At 33.1% G+C, this 18,396-nt stretch overlaps 1 protein-coding gene, 1 long non-coding RNA gene and 1 pseudogene across 2 annotated transcripts; all 3 read left to right on the top strand.

The window, feature by feature from the left end:
• The first annotated feature begins 5,946 nt into the window (after positions 1 to 5,946).
• LOC118029718 (uncharacterized) lies at positions 5,947 to 8,211 on the top strand. Its single transcript, XR_004684218.2, has 3 exons — positions 5,947 to 6,866; positions 7,201 to 7,319; positions 7,412 to 8,211. It is a non-coding gene; the product is annotated as an uncharacterized lncRNA (long non-coding RNA).
• A 572-nt stretch (positions 8,212 to 8,783) lies between these two features.
• LOC118029768 (PR5-like receptor kinase) lies at positions 8,784 to 9,990 on the top strand (annotated as a pseudogene).
• A 1,816-nt stretch (positions 9,991 to 11,806) lies between these two features.
• LOC118029720 (LEAF RUST 10 DISEASE-RESISTANCE LOCUS RECEPTOR-LIKE PROTEIN KINASE-like 2.4) lies at positions 11,807 to 15,623 on the top strand. The gene is made up of 3 exons (XM_035033635.2): positions 11,807 to 12,674; positions 14,051 to 14,089; positions 14,166 to 15,623. Exons 1-3 carry the CDS (start codon positions 11,813 to 11,815, stop codon positions 15,353 to 15,355), a joined length of 2,091 nt encoding a protein of 696 aa, XP_034889526.2. The 5' UTR covers positions 11,807 to 11,812; the 3' UTR covers positions 15,356 to 15,623.
• The last annotated feature ends 2,773 nt before the right edge of the window (positions 15,624 to 18,396 follow it).

The raw sequence follows: 18,396 nt of genomic DNA, 5'->3' as shown, positions 1-18,396 counted from the left end.
TAAATTAATTTTATTTGTATTTTCATATCATTTAATTGATATACTAATATCAAAAAATATATTATTTCGATGTGTTTTAAAAAAAAAATACATTCTAAAAAGCAACTACTATCATAGGTTACATGACTTTCAATTTCATATTATTAACATCATGTCATATGACTTTCTCAACCATGTTAGAATCTTAGCAGTCTTTGTCTATCCATATATATAGTGTTTGTTTATTTTTATAATAATTTTTATTTTTAAAGTTTTTTTTATCTAAAAATAAATTAAAATAATAAAATATTTGTTATTTTTTAAAATTTAATTTTAATATCATCACATCAATTCAAAATCATAAAAAAAATTAAAATATTTTAAAACGCTTTTTGAACCTGAAAACTATCGTACCCTTGGTCCCTTCACCCACTGTGTTCTGTATGTTTCATGAGAGTGATATACAGTACATAGACTTCGTTTTGCAAATAAAAGCGTGAATTGGATGTACTGGAATCAAATAACAGATGTATAATATACACTTGAATTAGTGTCATTGTGAATTGGAACAATAAAAGATGATTTAGCCTCTGGCAATAGCACACAAATAGCCTTGGTAACAGGCCTTCACACGAGCCCTTTTTAAATGGGTTAAGCGCTGGCCTGATCCTCCCTTTTTTTTTTTTTTCTCTCTTTCTTTTTCTTCTAATTTTTCTTTTTAAAAAAAATCATGATTTTTTAAATGTGTTTTTTTTAAATCCATATTGAAATTAATTCCCTTTCTCTTTGATTTTTTATTTTTTGTATTTAGTCTTTTTTAAATAATAGTTTTTTTTTAATTTTTTTTATGTACTTAACTTTTCAAGAGATTATTCTAATTCATTTTTTTTTTTTAATGTTTTATATAATTAAAATTTATTTTTAAAGATGAAAATATTTAATTGGATAGTATTTATAACAAGTGCAACCTTGTAATATATATATTTTTGGTTTTATTTAATTACTTTTATATGTGTATTTAATAAATAGAGTTATTAAAAACTATTGAGTGAATGAACTTTATTATGAAATAAAATATATTGATTTGTATTTGTTTCTTGATTTTTTTATATGTATATTTAGTTATTGTTAATGACTTATTTTTTTCATTTAATAATATAGATATTTTTTAAATTTATTTAAATAGATATGTGTATAAATATTTTATTTGATATTATTTATATAAAAAAATGTACTGTAATTATCTTAATGTTTTTTTTTTTTGAAAAACAATTATTAGGCCCGTGAAAGACAAGCATGATCTGCTGGCCATGGTAGAGTTCTTTATTTTCTTTTTATTGGAAAGTTCAATGGGCCTTGTTCTTGACATTTGAGCAGCCGTCCCTCGTGCTCAATCTCTCTTATGTCGGATTTCAGCACCTTTCAATTTCATGTTATTACCATCATGCCATATGACTTTCTCAACATGCTAGAATATAAGCAGATTGATGGTCTCCTTGACCAACTCTGTTCTGTATGTTTCATGAGTGATGTATAAATAAAATAAAGTAAAATAAAATAAAATTAATAGCTGGTTGGAACCCTTTATTCTGTTGGGTATACGTTCAAAATCCTACATTGGCTAGAAATGAGGAGGATCAAGAGTATATAAGGATGAACAAATATTTATATTGGTATAAAGTCTTTTGAGATATAGCTCAAGAGCAAATTCATGAGAGCTTAAACCCAAAATAGATAATATCATACCAATGTGGAGATAGGTGATGTCCATAATCACTACATATTCTCCCCAGTAAAAGAACAAAAGAAGTGCCAATTTCGTCCTTCATGGCTGAAATTTCATCTCCAAGACTCTTGAATGCTCCAAGTTACAAGTGTTGAACGAGTAAAAATCTTCCTCGAGGTCAAAACATGGCAAGCATAGTTTTCCCTGGGGAAATTTCATAGAAATTCTCAACTTGGAAAAGGAAATTGAATTTACATTCTTGTTTTTTTTTTTTGAAGAGATCGACATGGACATTGACTTTCATCACAAGCTATATTTGACCATCGCAGCTTTGATTCCTCCTCCCTGTTTGATTACACACTTGGAATCTATGTGAAGACAACCATGACAATTTCATTTCCCTCTACGTACGAAAAACTAAATTTTACTTAGTTTTGTGTTCCGCAAGTTTTTTTTAATAAAAAAATGTATTTTTTTTAATTTTTTTAAATGATTTATTTTGTACAGAACCGTGATCTTTTAATTTTGAAATTTTAAAATGTGTACTATAGTTGTTTTTTAAAATATTTTTTATTAGAAATGTATTAAAATAATATTTTTTAAAAATTATTTTTGATATCAACACATTAAAATAAATTAAAAACATTAAAAAATATTAATTTATATAAAAAAACTTTTTAAAAACTTTTTAAAATTATTTTTAAAACACAGGAACTAATTAAACCTTTGCAAAATCCAAACACAGCCAGTTGCATCATCAAATGCGTACTCCTTTAAACACATGAACTTCTCTGCATTGATTGTGCCCAGAAACAACTATCAACAAATTAATACGTCATCAAGCGACAATCATATCAGCTTATAACAGAAATGTGGTCTCAGAATTAACATGGATAGTTGAATGTTCATGATCGACTGTGCTGACCACACACCCACACAAGCCGTGTAAAAAATTAATTTTTTTAAAAAAAATTATTACAGTAAATTTAAAGTTTTGTTAAGATAACATTTCTTGTTATATTTCAAAAAATGATACTTAATAAATATTATTATTTATAAGCATATCAATTCTTTTTAAATTTAATTGATATTATAATTCAAAAATATAATATTTAATTAAATATCACAATTTAAAACAGTGACATAAAAAAGATTATATTTTTATTCCCGACTCTAGTGCCTGTGAATAAAATAAATAAAAATATATTTATTTTTACACATGCATATATTTTTTTATTTTTCTAGCTAAATAAAATAAAATACAACAAATAAAAATAATATAAATTTAAACCAGTATTTTTATTCCTGACTCTGGCATCAATGGATAAACCAATAAATTTATATTATTTTTTATACTGGTTTAAATTTATATTATTTTTATTCGTACATACACATTTTTTTATTTTTTTTCTATCTTTTTTTTATTTTTCTGTTTTTTTTATTTTTTATTTTTTTTATATTTTGGGCTAGGCCCAGCTCAGCCCATAGGGGCTGGGCTGGACCCAACCGGCCCGGGTCACTGTGGCCAGTGACCAGGCAATTTTCACCTGCAAGCGTGCGTGAACAATTCACGCACGCTTTGCTATAGCCACCTCTTAATTAAAATTCTAAAGCACAATTTAACGAATTGTCTTGCAGAGCTGGAGATACTTGCCTGGGAGCAGAATGAAGGCGATGGTCGTGCTGCGTTGGACGGACGGCGCTGCCTCCTCTTGCTCTATTTTTTTCTTTTGCTTGCTTTCCTCTCTGTTTCCTTTTTTTCCCCTTTGAGATTGTGTTTAGGAAGAAAAAAACTTTTGGTCTTTCCTTTCGAATTCCATTGCTCTGGACGAAGACTATGATAGTAAGGGTCCTGGTGCTGCTGGTTGGTTGGACCCAAGCTTTCTCTGGTTCTTGCCCCTTCTGCCTTTCTCCTCTGTTCTTTTTGTTTTAGTCTTCTGTGTTCTGGGTTTTTTTCTCTGGCTTTCGTCCAATCGCCCCTGGTTCTGTTTCTCCGTCCCTTGTCCAGTGTGTTTTCCTCTGTTTATTTTTCCTCTGGGTTTTGCTTCAGTTTTCTTTTCGGTTGCTGAGGCCCTTCTCCTTTGTTTTTTTTTAGCTCTGGATCTTCGTCCAGTCCCTTCCCCCCTGTTATCTTCTCTGGTTCCTAGCCTCTCCCCCTGTTTATTCCCCCCCCCCCTCTGTTCCCTTGCTCCTCTCTGCCTTTTAAAAGGCCAGAGAGCTTCAACAACCATTACCCCCACGAACAGGATCGTGGTCCACAATTTGCTGCAGATTTCCTGTTGAATCGATTTTCTCCGTGCGAAACGGAAGGGATGGTGAACAGTAGGATCAAAACGGCGTCATTTGGCATGAAAAATGACAGATTATGGATCGGTCCCTGATGTTTTGAAATGTATCAATTGGGTCCCTTAATCAATAAATTTTAATTTTACCCCTTGGATTACTTTCAATTAAATCCCTGAATTTATTTAATTTATCAAATCAAAGTTTAATTAAGTCCGTAAACTTATTAATTCTTCAATTAAGCTCTTGATTTCATTGATTAAACTAATCTAAATTTTAATTAAATTTTCAAACTTATTAATTCTTTAATTTCTAACCAATTGACTCTCAAATTTGATAATTTCATCCACGAACTTTGAATTTGTGTTGTTTTAACCCTATTCTCAAATATATTTATTTTTTAATATCTATTCAAAAATTGGATTATGACACTAACAAATCATGGTGGAGAGTATAACTCACATGAATTTGTAATTTTTAGTTAGACTCATGAAATTAAGAGACAACTTATTATAGTTTATACGCCTAAACAAACTATGTTTGTAAAAGGAAGATTCACACTATTATGGATATTGTATAAAGTTTTTTTAACAAGAAGTGACTAGCCAAAATCTTATTGGTTAGTAGCAGTAAATTCAAGTATTTATATTTTAAATAGAAGTCTCACACACGCTATTTAAGATAAGACGTAAGAGAAAGCTTGGATTGGATGAAGACCGATAATAGATTATCTCAGAGTTTTTCGGTGCATTGCCTATACTTATATTCCAAGCCAAAAAAAAAAAAAAACTAAATGATAAAAGGGAAAAATATATTTTTCTTGTTATTAGTGATTATTCAAGATCTTATAAACTATGTAATCGTAACACTAAGATATTTGTTATTAGCCGAGATGTTATTTTTTTATGAAGCTATATTTTGAACATGGAGCAATGATGGTGCCAAACAAAACAAACAAAATATTCCAATGTATTTAAATGGTGATAGTAGTGAAAAAAAGAAAAAAAAAACACCACAAGTGATGGATGATCAAAGCATAATTTAGTTTATAAGAGTTTTTAATATCCCTCTAAATACAAGATTCAATGTATTCATAGCTTCGGAAGAGAGTTAAATCAATCCATAAAAACTTGGTATTGAGAAATATAACAATTGATTTATTGAGAAGTTTCCAGATGGGGGCAAGGAAGATCTTGCAATTCACAATCGAAGACTTGAATTTTGCCATGAACCCTTCTCGGACAAATACTAGTAAAAACCATGCATGGAACACAATGGTACGTGTCCCATGACTCCAAACGGAAAATATAATGCCATTTCCCACTAGCAAAGCTCTTAGACCAGTCTCCTGTTTAATTGAGAAGAGGAAAGATAATTTGGACGTTTAATAAAATAAATTACAAAATATATAAACTAATAAATCGAAAAGGACTTATTAAAGCTAATTAAATACAAACCTATACGGGATAGCCACACAAGTATTTAAAAATACATTCTTTCTTTCTCTCAGTTCATTATTGGTTAGAGCAACTATGAATTCAACTGTGGCCAGCAGCTACTGCTTGTCTTCTATACAATCTTTATTTTCTTTTTGTTGGAAAGTTCAATGGGCCTTGTTCTTGACAATTGAGCAGCCGTCTCTCGTGCGCAATCTCTCTTATGTCAGATTTCAGCAACTTTCAATTTCATGTTATTACCATCATGCCATATGACTTGCTCAACCATGCTAGAATATATGCAGATATACAAGTCTTCTTGGCCAACTCTGTTCTGTATGTTTCATGAGTGATGTACAGTACATAGACTTCGTTTTGCAGATGAAACCGCGTGGTGGAGATTAATGTGCATGACCTTTGAAATATATATATATATATATATATATATATATATATATATATATATATATATATATATATATATAGAAGACTTTTCAAGTCAACTAAGCATTCATTACTGTAAGGAGTGCATCTAGCTATATCGATCGCCTTCCGATGTATTTATTTTCCAAATTTTGATGGCTATCATGTCTCTACTCAATTCTTTATTCTGTAAACTTTCCCGGAAACAACCAAGCTCACTTTACTAATTACACAACTCAATTTCTCCTATACTGCTTCCTCTTTGCCAAAATGAACTACCCAGTTTTTTCGCTATCTCCTTTCCCTTCAGTTTTCGTTATTGTATTGTTGCTCTTCGTTCAGGTTCCTTCATCTGTCGGCAACGGTGCCCTGTTCGCTGACTGTAGTAATAAGTTCGTGTGTGGGAATATTTCCGCGGATTTTCCTTTCTGGGGAACTGGCAGACCGCCTGCCTGTGGCATTCCTGAATTGGAGCTCAAGTGTGAGGATAATATCGCCAAGATGAATATTAGTCAGGTTGCATATCGTGTTCTGGACATCAATCAGGATTGCAAGAGAGGACTACTTGGTTGGATTGTGTCCTCCTCAATTCGTGAACAGCACCTTCAATCCGAAGGTTTTCGAGTCTGTTGAGGGTTACACAAATCTTACATTTATTTATGGTTGCATGGCTGCTCCTATAGCCATGCCTGTTCCTGGACTGTTCACTTGCAAAATAAACGCGGTAAATTATCAAATTGGTTATATCCAAGGAGGAGCTACTGGTCCTGGCGACTGTTATGGTAGTGTCTTTGTGCCGGTTTCTATTGCAGAGTTGTCACCAGTCGTTATTATGCCAGATTTGGAACACAGCTTGAAAGAAGGATTCGAGGTAAGATGGAAGGTCGATGGTGAGGCGTGCAGGGAATGCAACAGCTTTTCAGGAGTTTGTGGTGTTGACTCTGTCACTAATCAAACAACTTGTTACTGTCCGAATCAATCAAGTGGATCAAGAACATGTGCTTTTCTTCCAGCTCCAGGTATGTACCTCAATTTCTCAATTCAGTTCATGAACTCCAGTCACTGCTTGATGCTTCACACACCTTAGTTCCGTTGATTGCGGAAGGATCGGACGAAAACCAGTTTCTAGCAGGGACGAAATCTGGATTGATGTTGCTGTTCTTCTCTGTATCTTCTCTTCTTTTCTTTTTTGTGTTTTGTTTGCTCTGTTTTTTTTTCTGGGTTAATTACTCTGTTTTTGGGTTCTTTTTTTGGTTCGGTTTCCTGTTCTTAGCTCTGTTTTTCTGGGTAAATTCTGGGTTTCTCTTTCGTTTCTTTTCCCCCTCCTTTTTTTTTTAATAAGTTAATTGTCAGGTATTTATTGGGACCAATCCTCCTCTCCCTCAACCTTATGTGTCTCCTCCTGATAAGCACGGCTGAAGGAGACGGTTTCTATTAGGATTCAGACGCGAAGTGTCATCCTTATCTCGCCGGTTTGTAATTATCATGAAGATAAATACTGCTTTTATGTGTTTTGAAAGGACTAGGATGCTGGTGTTTCACACTTCCGTTTCCTACTTTGCAGGCGGGCGTTCGGTGCTTTGAAGATAAAGATAACGGACAGCACCTGCTTAAAACGGTGCTGTTTTGGGGCTGAGAATGATTATTTCCAATCTGGTCCCTGAAGTTTCTAAATCCTTGCATTCAAACCCCTAGTCTTTTAATTTTCAAGATTTACCCTCTTTAAAATTAATTTAAAAATAGATGGATTAAAATTGAGTTACGACAGAGATCAAAAGGTTACAGGTGAAGGGAGCTCTAAAGCTTCCAGTCATGATTGGCATACTCCCCACCCTCCAACAATCTTTTATGGTGATAGTCATAGCCTTAGCCTATAATGCTATGATAGGAAGACCTCTCCTCCACAAGATCAACGCTATCATCAGTAAATGGTTACGCTTGAAAAAGTGTATTAAACTTTCATAAGTTTACTTTTGTAATTATATAAATTTAGGGATATGCATCATTCGAAGTTTTATATTTCCAAATACGTGCAAATAAATTTACTTTAATTTTTTTCCATATAAATATATGTGTGGGGTTTGAGATTTTTATTTAAAAAATGGTGTACTTCATTATATTGTTAATGCTAGTACGAATTTCTGCAACGATTATTAGGTTATGCATGACAAATATGGAGTCTCCATCATATGCTCCTCCTTAAATCTCCTACAGAGGGTATATGAGCATCTATATTTATTGAAATTGAAAGTTACATGACTAAAGAATCAAATTAGCATTAAAATTTCTAAACTAAACAAATCCTTGTAAATTTCAAAAATTAAATAAATATTACAATAAAAATGATTATGCCAAAAGATTAAAAAATAAAATCCCATGCCAATATACCCTAAAGCTGAGGTATTGCAACTTTATTAATATACATAATTTTATAATTTTAACATCTTGTTAGTCATTGAATAAAATATAATGTCAAACCTATAAATAATTTATTTTTTTTTGTTGATATTTTTTTAACTTCAACTTGAGGGTGTAAAGTATTATAAAGTTATTAAGTTGATGATGTAAAGTGTAATTCTTTGAATAACAGGGATAATGTGAAAAAGGGATCAAAGAGGCTTGATATAATTTTTTATTATTAAAAATTGAAAAGTATAAAATACTATAATTTTAAATCTTTAAGTAACAAGCATTTCATAGTCTTTGCAAATGTTAACACTCATAACAATCTTTTATCTATAGTGTAGAACTGTAGATAATGAGAAAAATGAGTCTGTAACCATAAATTATTAGTCTATTTGTTTGGGTTAGTCTATTTATTTGGGTTAGAGACTCTAACTATCTTTGTATACAAGTTCTTTTCAGTGTACGTAGTTCTAACTTGGACAACTCCCTAACATTATTTGATGTCATGTTACATAATTTTCTAGGTGGTAGGCGACTACAGATTGCTGCAGGTAATAATATAAATTATATAATTATAATAAATTCAATATTCTCTTTTAATGATGATGATGCATCTTAAATGACAGGCACATCAGCAGCTGCGGCAGCGATATTAACTTTATCCATAATTACAATATATCTCACTAGAAGAGAAGGTTCCTTTAGTGCTGTCATAGGAATGACCTTCAGGCTGAAGAAACTGCAGCATGTTGGTAGGGTTGAAACATTTATGATGGACTACCATTCTCTTATTCCAAAGCGTTATTCATATTCAGACATCAAGAAAATGACCAAATCATTCGTCAATACACTAGGTGAGGGAGGATTTGGTAATGTATATAGAGGAAAGTTACCAGACGACGGTCGTCTTGTAGCTGTAAAAATCCTAAAAGAGTCCAAAGGTGATGGAGAAGAGTTCATGAATGAAGTTGCAAGCATCAGTAGAACTTCCCACGTGAATGTAGTTACCCTTTTGGGTTTCTGCTATAAGAGGAATAAAAGAGCTTTGATTTATGAATTCATGCCCAATGGATCTTTAGATAGCTTCATATCTAATAAAGAATCCTCACATACAACACTCGGATTGTGCATTTTGACATAAAACCTCACAACATTCTTTTTGATGAAGACTTTTGTCCAAAAATCTCAGATTTTGATCTCGCGAAGCTATGCCAAAGCAAAGTAAGTAAGATTTCGATGATAGGTGCCAGAGGAACTGTGGGTTACATAGTGCCTGAAGTATTCTGCAGATTTTTTGGAGGAGTAACTTACAAGTCTGATGTGTATAATTATGGAATGATGGTTCTTGAAATGGTCGAACAAAGTAAAGATTTTGATATGGGATCATTGGAAACCAACAAGTTGTATTTCCCGGATTGGTTTTATATTTATCTTGATCCAGGGGAGATTTCAACATTTCATAGAGGTACAACAGAGGAGGAAAAAGAGATTGTTAAAAAGATGATTTTAGTGGGTCTGTGGTGCATCCAAACTATTCCATCACATAGACCATCAATGACAAAGGTTGTAGAGATGTTTGAAGGCAGTATTCAGTCTTTGCAAATTCCACCGAGACCTTCCCTTTCCTCTCCTAAAAGGTTCACTCAAGAGCACTCTTCCACTGTATCATCATTGCCTTGCGTGTCATCGCAGGGATATGAGGTAAACAAATTGCCTGCTGATGAAAGTGACTTTTAATCGGAAACTGAAAACTTTTTGTCCATGATGTTAACAAATTCCGGTCACTGCTTGATGCTTCACACACCTTAGTTTCGTTGATTGCGGAAGGATCTCTTCTGATAAACAATTTACACCGAGTTGAAGTGAATTTTAAAACTATAATAATAATAATAATAATAATAATAATAATAATAATAATAATTATTATTATTATTATTATTATTATGTTGATTCAAGTTAATAGTTAATCCGATCTATGATTCAGGCTCGGTCCAAGCCGACCCTCGAGTAAGGTTCTAAAATTATGATAATAATTACTTTTAGCCTAACATAAACCCGAGTCAATGGTCAACCTGACTTGTGACTCGAGCTTAGCCTCAGGTCGACCTTCAAGTTGAGTTTTAAAACTATAATAATAATCATTTTTTATCTTTATATTGACTCAGGTCAATAAACCCAACCTATGACCTATGCTTGGTCCCGAGCTGACTCCTGAGTCAGGTTCTAAAATTATAATAATAACCACTTTTATTCTTATGTTTACTCTGGTCAATGATCAACCCGGTCTATAACCCATGCCCAATCCCTAGCCAAACTTCGAGTCAGGTTCTAAAACTGTGATAATAACCATTGTTATCTTTACATTGACTCGGGTAAATGGTTAACCCACTCGTGACTTGGGCTTGACCTTGAGTCGACTTTCAAGTCGGGTTTTCAAACTATAATAATAATTACTTTTATCCTTACATTAACTTGGGTTAATGGTCTTGACCCGCAACCCTGGCCTGGCCCTTGGTCGAGTTTTAAAATTATAATATTAAATACTTTTATCCTTATGTTAATCTAGGTCAGTGGTTTGACCCACGATCCAGGTCTAGTCCCGAGTTGACCTTCAAGTTAAGTTTTAAGACTATAATAGTATTAATAATTATTTTTATCCTTACATTGACCCGAGTCAATGGTCAACCCGACCTGTGATCCAAGCTTGGCCTCGGTTCGACCCCCGAGTCGCGTTTTAAAATTATGATAAAAAATTTCTTATCCTTAAGTTGAGTCGGGTCAATGATCAACCTAGCTCAGGACCTGAAGGATGATAGGATGTAATCTAGTTCACCTGACGGGTTTAAAAACAAATCAAGTGATTAATAAAAAAGTATAATTTGGATTTAAAAAAATTAGAGTTAAAATTTTTTGTAATATTAAAACACTGATATATTAGGTTAACTTAAACTTCATGTTTTTAATCGCTAAACCCGTGATGTAGATCATGAATTTTAGGAAGTTTAATAACTTTTTTAAGAATTTTTTTTTTTTTTAATAACACAAACCAACTTGTGCTACCAATTCTGTACTGTAAGGTTTTTTTTTTTAACCATATCTGAAATTAAACCAGCGCAAAGGGTCTCAAACCATAGATAAAATCTTACTATACAATATTCTTGATTTTATTTCATTTTTTATTATTACATATTTAGGCATAATTGAATACAAATATTTCAAATTTTTTCTTTTTTTTTGGGAAGTTTTATTGACCCTTGGTTTGAACAATTGGACAACCCTATCATTCTCTGAATATCTCTTATTAGGTACGAGAAAGACCGCATTTCATGTAATTATCATCAACCACATAATTTTCCAAACTATGCGAGGATTTTTTTGCGTGTCCTTGGAATATATTTGACCGATTATGTTCTCTTCTTTTAGTCCAAGACAGTGATGCATAGCACACAAGACTTGATTTTGCAAATAGAGGCCTCGTGGAAAGAAATTAATGTGGTAGCCCTTTCCCCAGAAAAAAATAAATTAAAAACTTTGAGTCCACTAAGCACTTCATCTCTTTATGCTCGAAACTATCCCTGAAACAACCACGCCCATTTTGCTAGCACGCAAGTCCATTTCTCCTATGCTACTTCCTCTTGCCAGAATGAATTCCTCGGCCTTTTCTTTTCTTTCAGTTTTGGTTCTTGTATTGTTGCTCTTCATTCAAGTCCCTTCATCCTCGAGCAACGATGACCTGTTCACTGCCTGTAGTAAAAAGTTTGTATGTGGGAATATCTCCGCGGGTTTTCCATTCTGGGGAAATGACAGATCACCTGCCTGTGGCATTCCTGAATTGGAGCTCAGGTGTGAGAGTAATATCCCCAAGATGAAGATCAATCAGGTTGCATATCGTGTTTTGGGAATCAATCAGGATGATGGAACTCTCAGGATTGCAAGAGAGGACTCCTTTGTTGGATTGTGTCCACCTCAATTTATGAACAGCACGTTCAATCCTAAGGTTTTCGAGTCTGTTGAGGGTTCCAAAAATCTGACATTCATTTATGGTTGCAAGGATGCTCCAACAACCATACCTGGTAGAATACCTTTCACTTGCAAAATAAATGAGGTTAATGATCAAAGTGGTTATATCCAAGTAGGGGATACTGGTCCTGGGGAATGCTATGTTAGTGTCTTTGTGCCAGTTTCTGTAACAGATTGGCAACCATTCGGGAATATGTTGGAAGAACACTTGAAAAAAGGATTCGAGGTAAGATGGAAGGTCGATAGGGAGTGTTGGGAATGCAAAACGTCTTCAGGAGTTTGTGGTATTGACTACGCAACTAATCAAACAACTTGTTACTGTCCAAATCAATCAAGAGGATCAAGAACATGTGCTCCTCCTGGTTTCACACCAACTTCTGCTCCTGCTCTTCCATCTCAAGGTATGTTCCTCAACTTCTCTCGAATCAGTTTATGATGAACTCCAGTCACTGCTTGATGCTTCACACACCTTAGTTCCGTTGATTGCGGAATGATCTCATCCGATAAACAATCTACACCCTCAATAAATAATGATATTTTCAGTTGGGATTAGCCAATCTAATCAACATAAGATTACAGGGAATATTAGGTCGTTAAAAAATGGAGAAAATAAACATAATATATTTTGACCTCTGAAACCCAATGTCACACAATCAGTTTCAATAAACCTTATAAAAAATAAGGTTTATTGAAACTAATCTTCAATTTTCTCAGTAGTTGTTAATTATAAATACAAGTTTGATTGTTGGAGGAGGGCTTTGTAATAGTTATTAACTAGTTTCTTTGTATCGGATCAAAATGTTTTTGAATATAAAAAAAAATCTCAAGCCACATCGCAGTGACATTTTTATTATTGCGGTTGGGCCTTATTTTCTTAGCTATTTTTTTTTTATGTTTTAATTTTTTTTGAAGTCTATTATTCAAAAATAAAAATTTTATTCAATTGTATTCTTATAAATGTTAAAAAATAAATTAATTAAGTTGAAGCATAATTTTAATTACGAGTTTGACATATTAATTAAACATTAATAAAAGAGTCGGAGTTAGGGTTTTTTGGCACTTTATATATATATATATATATATATATATATATATATATATATATATATATATATCTTTTGGTTTTTTCTTGTGCCATTTATATTATTAAATGTAGGGTTTTTATTAAATTTTATTATTAAGTGTTGGGTTAATGATAAATTAATCTTGGTATTTTCTATAATACAATAAAATAAAAATTAATTAGATCCAATAAAGTCCATAACATATGTCACGGGATTGACAAGCTGACTAAATATCAATAAAAGAACTAAATAAGAATTTTTTTGAAGTTTAAATTATTATGCCAAGTATAATTACAATACTACAAAGTTTTTAACAATCTAAATGTGGTTTTTAATGCTTCAAAAAATTTGTGTTTAAACTGCAGCTTTTGCTGCGGTTGAACTAGTAGTAACCAAATGGATGTAGCATAGGTTTGCTTTACGTCTTATTTTGTATGTAAATTAAAACTTGCAATCTATTTAAACTTTATGCTTTATAAAAGACAATGAGCTTTTTATTTTTCAAGGATGTAATTCGATTATAAATGAAGTGAGGGGAGGAAAAGTAGATATTTTGACATTAAAATATAATATCATGGACAACTTTAATGTAGTTTTAGTTTGAAAGTACAAGGTTACATATTAATAATTCAACCTCTAAATGAATATATGGTGTCATATATATGCCATATAAATAAATCAAATAATTAACATTATTTGATGTCCTGTTACAGAATCTTCTTGGAGTCGAGGGCAACTACATATTGTTGTAGGTAAATATTATCATAAGAAATCCAATCTTCTCGTTTGATGATGATGGTATTGATGATGATGCATCTTAAATTACAGGCATATCAGCAACTGTGACAGCGATAATAACTTTTTCCATGATTACAATATGTCTCACTAGAAGAAAAGGTTCGTTTAGTGCCGTCATAGCAAAGATCTTCAGGCCAAAGAATTCGCAGCATGTTGACAGTGTTGAAACATTTATGATGGACAACCATTCTCTTGCTCCAAAGCGTTATTCATATTCAGATATCAAGAAAATGACCAGCTCATTTGTCAATATATTAGGTCAGGGGGGATTTGGTTATGTATACAGAGGAAAGTTACCAGACGGTCGTCTCGTGGCTATAAAAGTCCTTAAAGAGTCCAAAGATGATGGAGAAGAGTTCATGAATGAAGTTACAAGCATCAGTAGAACTTCCCACGTGAATGTAGTTACTTTTTTGGGTTTCTGCTACGAGAGGAGTAAAAGAGCTTTGATTTATGAATTCATGCCCAATGGATCTTTAGATAGCTTTATATTTGATAAAGGATCCCCACATACGAGCTGTCGTTTAGAATGGAAAAAATTATATGAAATTGCAGTTGGTATTGCTAGAGGTTTAGAGTACTTGCATAGAGGGTGTAATACTCGAATTGTGCATTTTGACATAAAGCCTCACAACATTCTTCTTGATGAAGAATTTTGTCCAAAGATCTCAGATTTTGGTCTCGCGAAGCTATGCCAAAGCAAAGTAAGTAAGATTTCGATGATAGGTGCACGAGGGACTGTTGGTTACATAGCACCTGAAGTATTCTGCAGATCTGTTGGAGTAGTAACTTACAAGTCTGATGTGTATAGTTATGGAATAATGGTTCTTGACATGGTCGGACAAAGTAAAGACTTTGATATGGGATCGTTGGAAACCAAAGAGATGTATTTCCCAGATTGGTTTTATATGTATCTTGAACCAGGAAAGATTTCAACACTTCATGGAGGTACAACGAAAGAGGAAGAAGAGATTGTTGAAAAGATGATCTTAGTGGGTTTGTGGTGCATCCAAACCATTCCATCACATAGACCATCAATGACAAAGGTTGTAGAGATGTTTGAAGGCAGTCTTCAATCTTTACAAATTCCACCGAGACCTTCCCTTTCCTCTCCTAGAAGGTCCGCTCAAGATCACTTTTCCACTGTATCTTCACTGCCTTGCGTGTCGTCCGAGGAGGGTGTGGTAAACACATTGTCTGCAAATGAAAGTGACTTGTAACTGGAAATTGCAAATTTTATTTGGCCTGATAAAAATAAAAAAACAAACCTGTATTTGTTCTTCATCTAAGAACTGCTTTTGGTTGAATTAATTTTTCTATGATATAGCTCATGTACGGGGAGGAAACTCTGTCAGTGCTAAGAGACACTATCCTCTCACCTTCATTTTTTTTTTTTGTCCATGATGTTAACAAATTCTAGTATGTACTTGATGTTCAATATGTGGAAAGTGTAGAATTGATCTGTTCCTGCTGGTCATTGTTTACAATTTCAAAGAGTAGACAAGACTCCGAGGTTGAGCTTATTATTACTTGTGGTTAATGTCATCAATGCTTCATTGCATTTTTCATAGTGAACTTCTATGTATTTCTTACTCGTATTCTTATTTTGCTTGAGCAGCTGAATTAAAATGGAATCGTCTAACTTCGAAAATTTACCAGAAAACTTCAAGAAACTGAACATAAATCTTCTACTCTTCATCAACAAGTTTCCCGTAGTCATTCCTGTGAAGAACTGGTGCCTGTGTATGGAGCATAGAGGGAAGGTCTTCAAAGGCATGTGAAGATCTTTCAGCTGTGTCTATAGGGTTCAGAAGGGGTCGTTCATGATGAAGGCAGTTCGAGCTTTCACAATGAGCCAGCATCTTATAGCAGCCTGTGACAGCAGGTGGAAGAATGGTCGGAAATGGAAGGCTTCTAATTTTCCTCCTAAGAAAACTACAGAGACCTTTAGGTTACCAAACTGGTCATGAAATGAATATGGGATGCTCTAGGTTTTCTTCTACTAGTAGCTTGACCACTATGGAGCTTCTCACCCTAGAACAAGTCACACAACGTATTTGGTAACCATTTTATAATACTATGTGATGAGTGGCCTTTTAATGTCTACTTGATTATGACAAAAAAAAGGCCAATTTGCTCTAACACCTGCCAATTGTCCCCGTATTCTCTCTTTATCTGTGAAAATGCAATCCCAGCTCTTTCCAGCCATGTCTTTGTTCATCATAATCATAACAATAACCTTTGTCTTTGTTCATCTCTTACCCGTCACTGTTTATAGCTTCAAATTAATTTAGACAAGAAGACATGGAGTTTAAGCTTTATTATCACTCATGATCAATGCATATATCAGCGAGGATAATTAAGTTTTCACATGGTTTAATTCCTGTCATATCTGATTTTCTGTTCTGCTGCATCTGTGCGAATCCTCACTTTTTTTCTGCCTCTACTGTAAATGCTGCATTTCTACAATTAATCCGTCACTGCATATCTGAAATTCTGTTATCTCAAGGCTGTTTTTATGCAAGTTCGCAATTCTCTTCTGCAATAATCCAAGTCTTGTAATTTATGAAACTATAACTTTTTTTGCTATTTTTTTTTTTAAATCAAAAAACTTCCTTAACGTGGATGAAATTGTGTATTAGACCTGTCGAGAACTAATATGTAATGAATTCTTTCCATTAAAAATAAAAAGTGTGTCAGGATTCCATGGATGACGTTTGGATAAATGAAAGAAACACATGTAGTACCAAGAACAAATAAAAAACGTTAGCTGTCAGGCTCAGCAGCATTAGAAAAGACAGTAATCTGCGTGTTTTTAGCAGTAATATCATTTAAGATGAGTAAAACCCAAGATATTAAAAAAAAAAAAGAGCAGCACAGAGTAGCATCAGTGAGAAAGGAAATACAGCAAAAACGTAAACAGTGAAGAATCAAGCAAGCCGACTTAGTTGCAGCAATAACAGGTTCTTAATTAACTGCTTCATGTGTCAGGATTTAATATCTCTGTAAATTTGGAAGATAAGATGACACCAGAAAGAGACTTTTCTTTTTTCCACCAGGAGCAATACCAAGTGGCTCTGATAGCATCATCCATGTCATTAGCAGAATTGTACTTTAATCGAGCCAATTCATACATAAAAACTATCATTTTCTTGTTCTTCTTTTGACTGAATATTTAAGGATTGTTGACCTGAATTCTGATCAGGTGGCTGGTTTGAATCCATTGCTTGCACACAACGCCAATGTATGAGCTCTCAGATTAAAATGTGTTTTGTAAGTGAATTTGTGGAGATTTTTATTGTTTGATTCGTTTTTATCGTTTTACCACGAATTCCATCATAAACTATCTGCTACGCTTGTAGTCAACAACGGAAGAGTGATTTTTCCTTCCCAGTAAATTGGTGAGCCAAGTTCTAGGATAGGAATGGCAAGACAGGAATCTGAGTTAACATTTTTCTTTACACTTGGAATTCGGTCAACCGGTTCGAATATAGCAACCAGTTAAATTAAATAATTTGATCAACCGGTTCAGAAAATGATCGACTAGTTAAATCGGTAGAACTACATTTACTTTGCAGATTATAACTTCTTTTGAGTAGTTTAATTCCTTGTTTGTTCTAGAACTTAAGACCCATAATAGGCTTGATGTTGTCGCATTGAGAGTTGTTTTTTAAAGAATATATTTGTAAAATGTCCACATAAATATACTATTTATGTAAACATAAAAGAGAGTGGTGATAATTTTATTGTATGTCTGTATATGGATAGCATGATCTTCACAGGAAATAATCCAAAGATGTTTGGAGACTTCAAGCTAGCAATGATCAAGAAGCTTAAGATGACAAATGTTGGTCTTATAACATACTACTAAAAGATTGAGATCAAGTAAGAAGAAAATAGAATCTTTATGAATCAAAAAAAGTTTGCAAAAGAGATTCTTAAGAAATTCAAAGTGAAGGATTGTGCAAAAGTGAATACTCTAATTGAATATGGAGTGAAGATGTCAAAGAATAATGAAGAAGAGAAGAAAAAATCTACAACATTCAAGAGTCTAGTTAAGAGTTTGAGATACTTGACATGTACCTGTCCAGATATTTTTTTTGGAGTAGAATTTGTGAGCAGATTCATTGAGACATCAATTATAACACATTTCAAAGCATTGAAGCGAATCCTTTAGTATCTCAAAGGTATTGTTGATTTTAGTTTGTTCTATGGATACTCGTAACAACTTTGAACTTGTGGATTAGAGTGATAGTGATTG

The sequence above is a fragment of the Populus alba genome, chromosome 17, assembly GCF_005239225.2.
Source record: "Populus alba chromosome 17, ASM523922v2, whole genome shotgun sequence".
In the NCBI taxonomy this organism is placed as follows: domain Eukaryota; kingdom Viridiplantae; phylum Streptophyta; class Magnoliopsida; order Malpighiales; family Salicaceae; genus Populus; species Populus alba.
The sequence above is the reverse complement of the archived record's forward strand: the minus strand, read 5'-3'. Positions and strand labels throughout refer to the sequence as shown.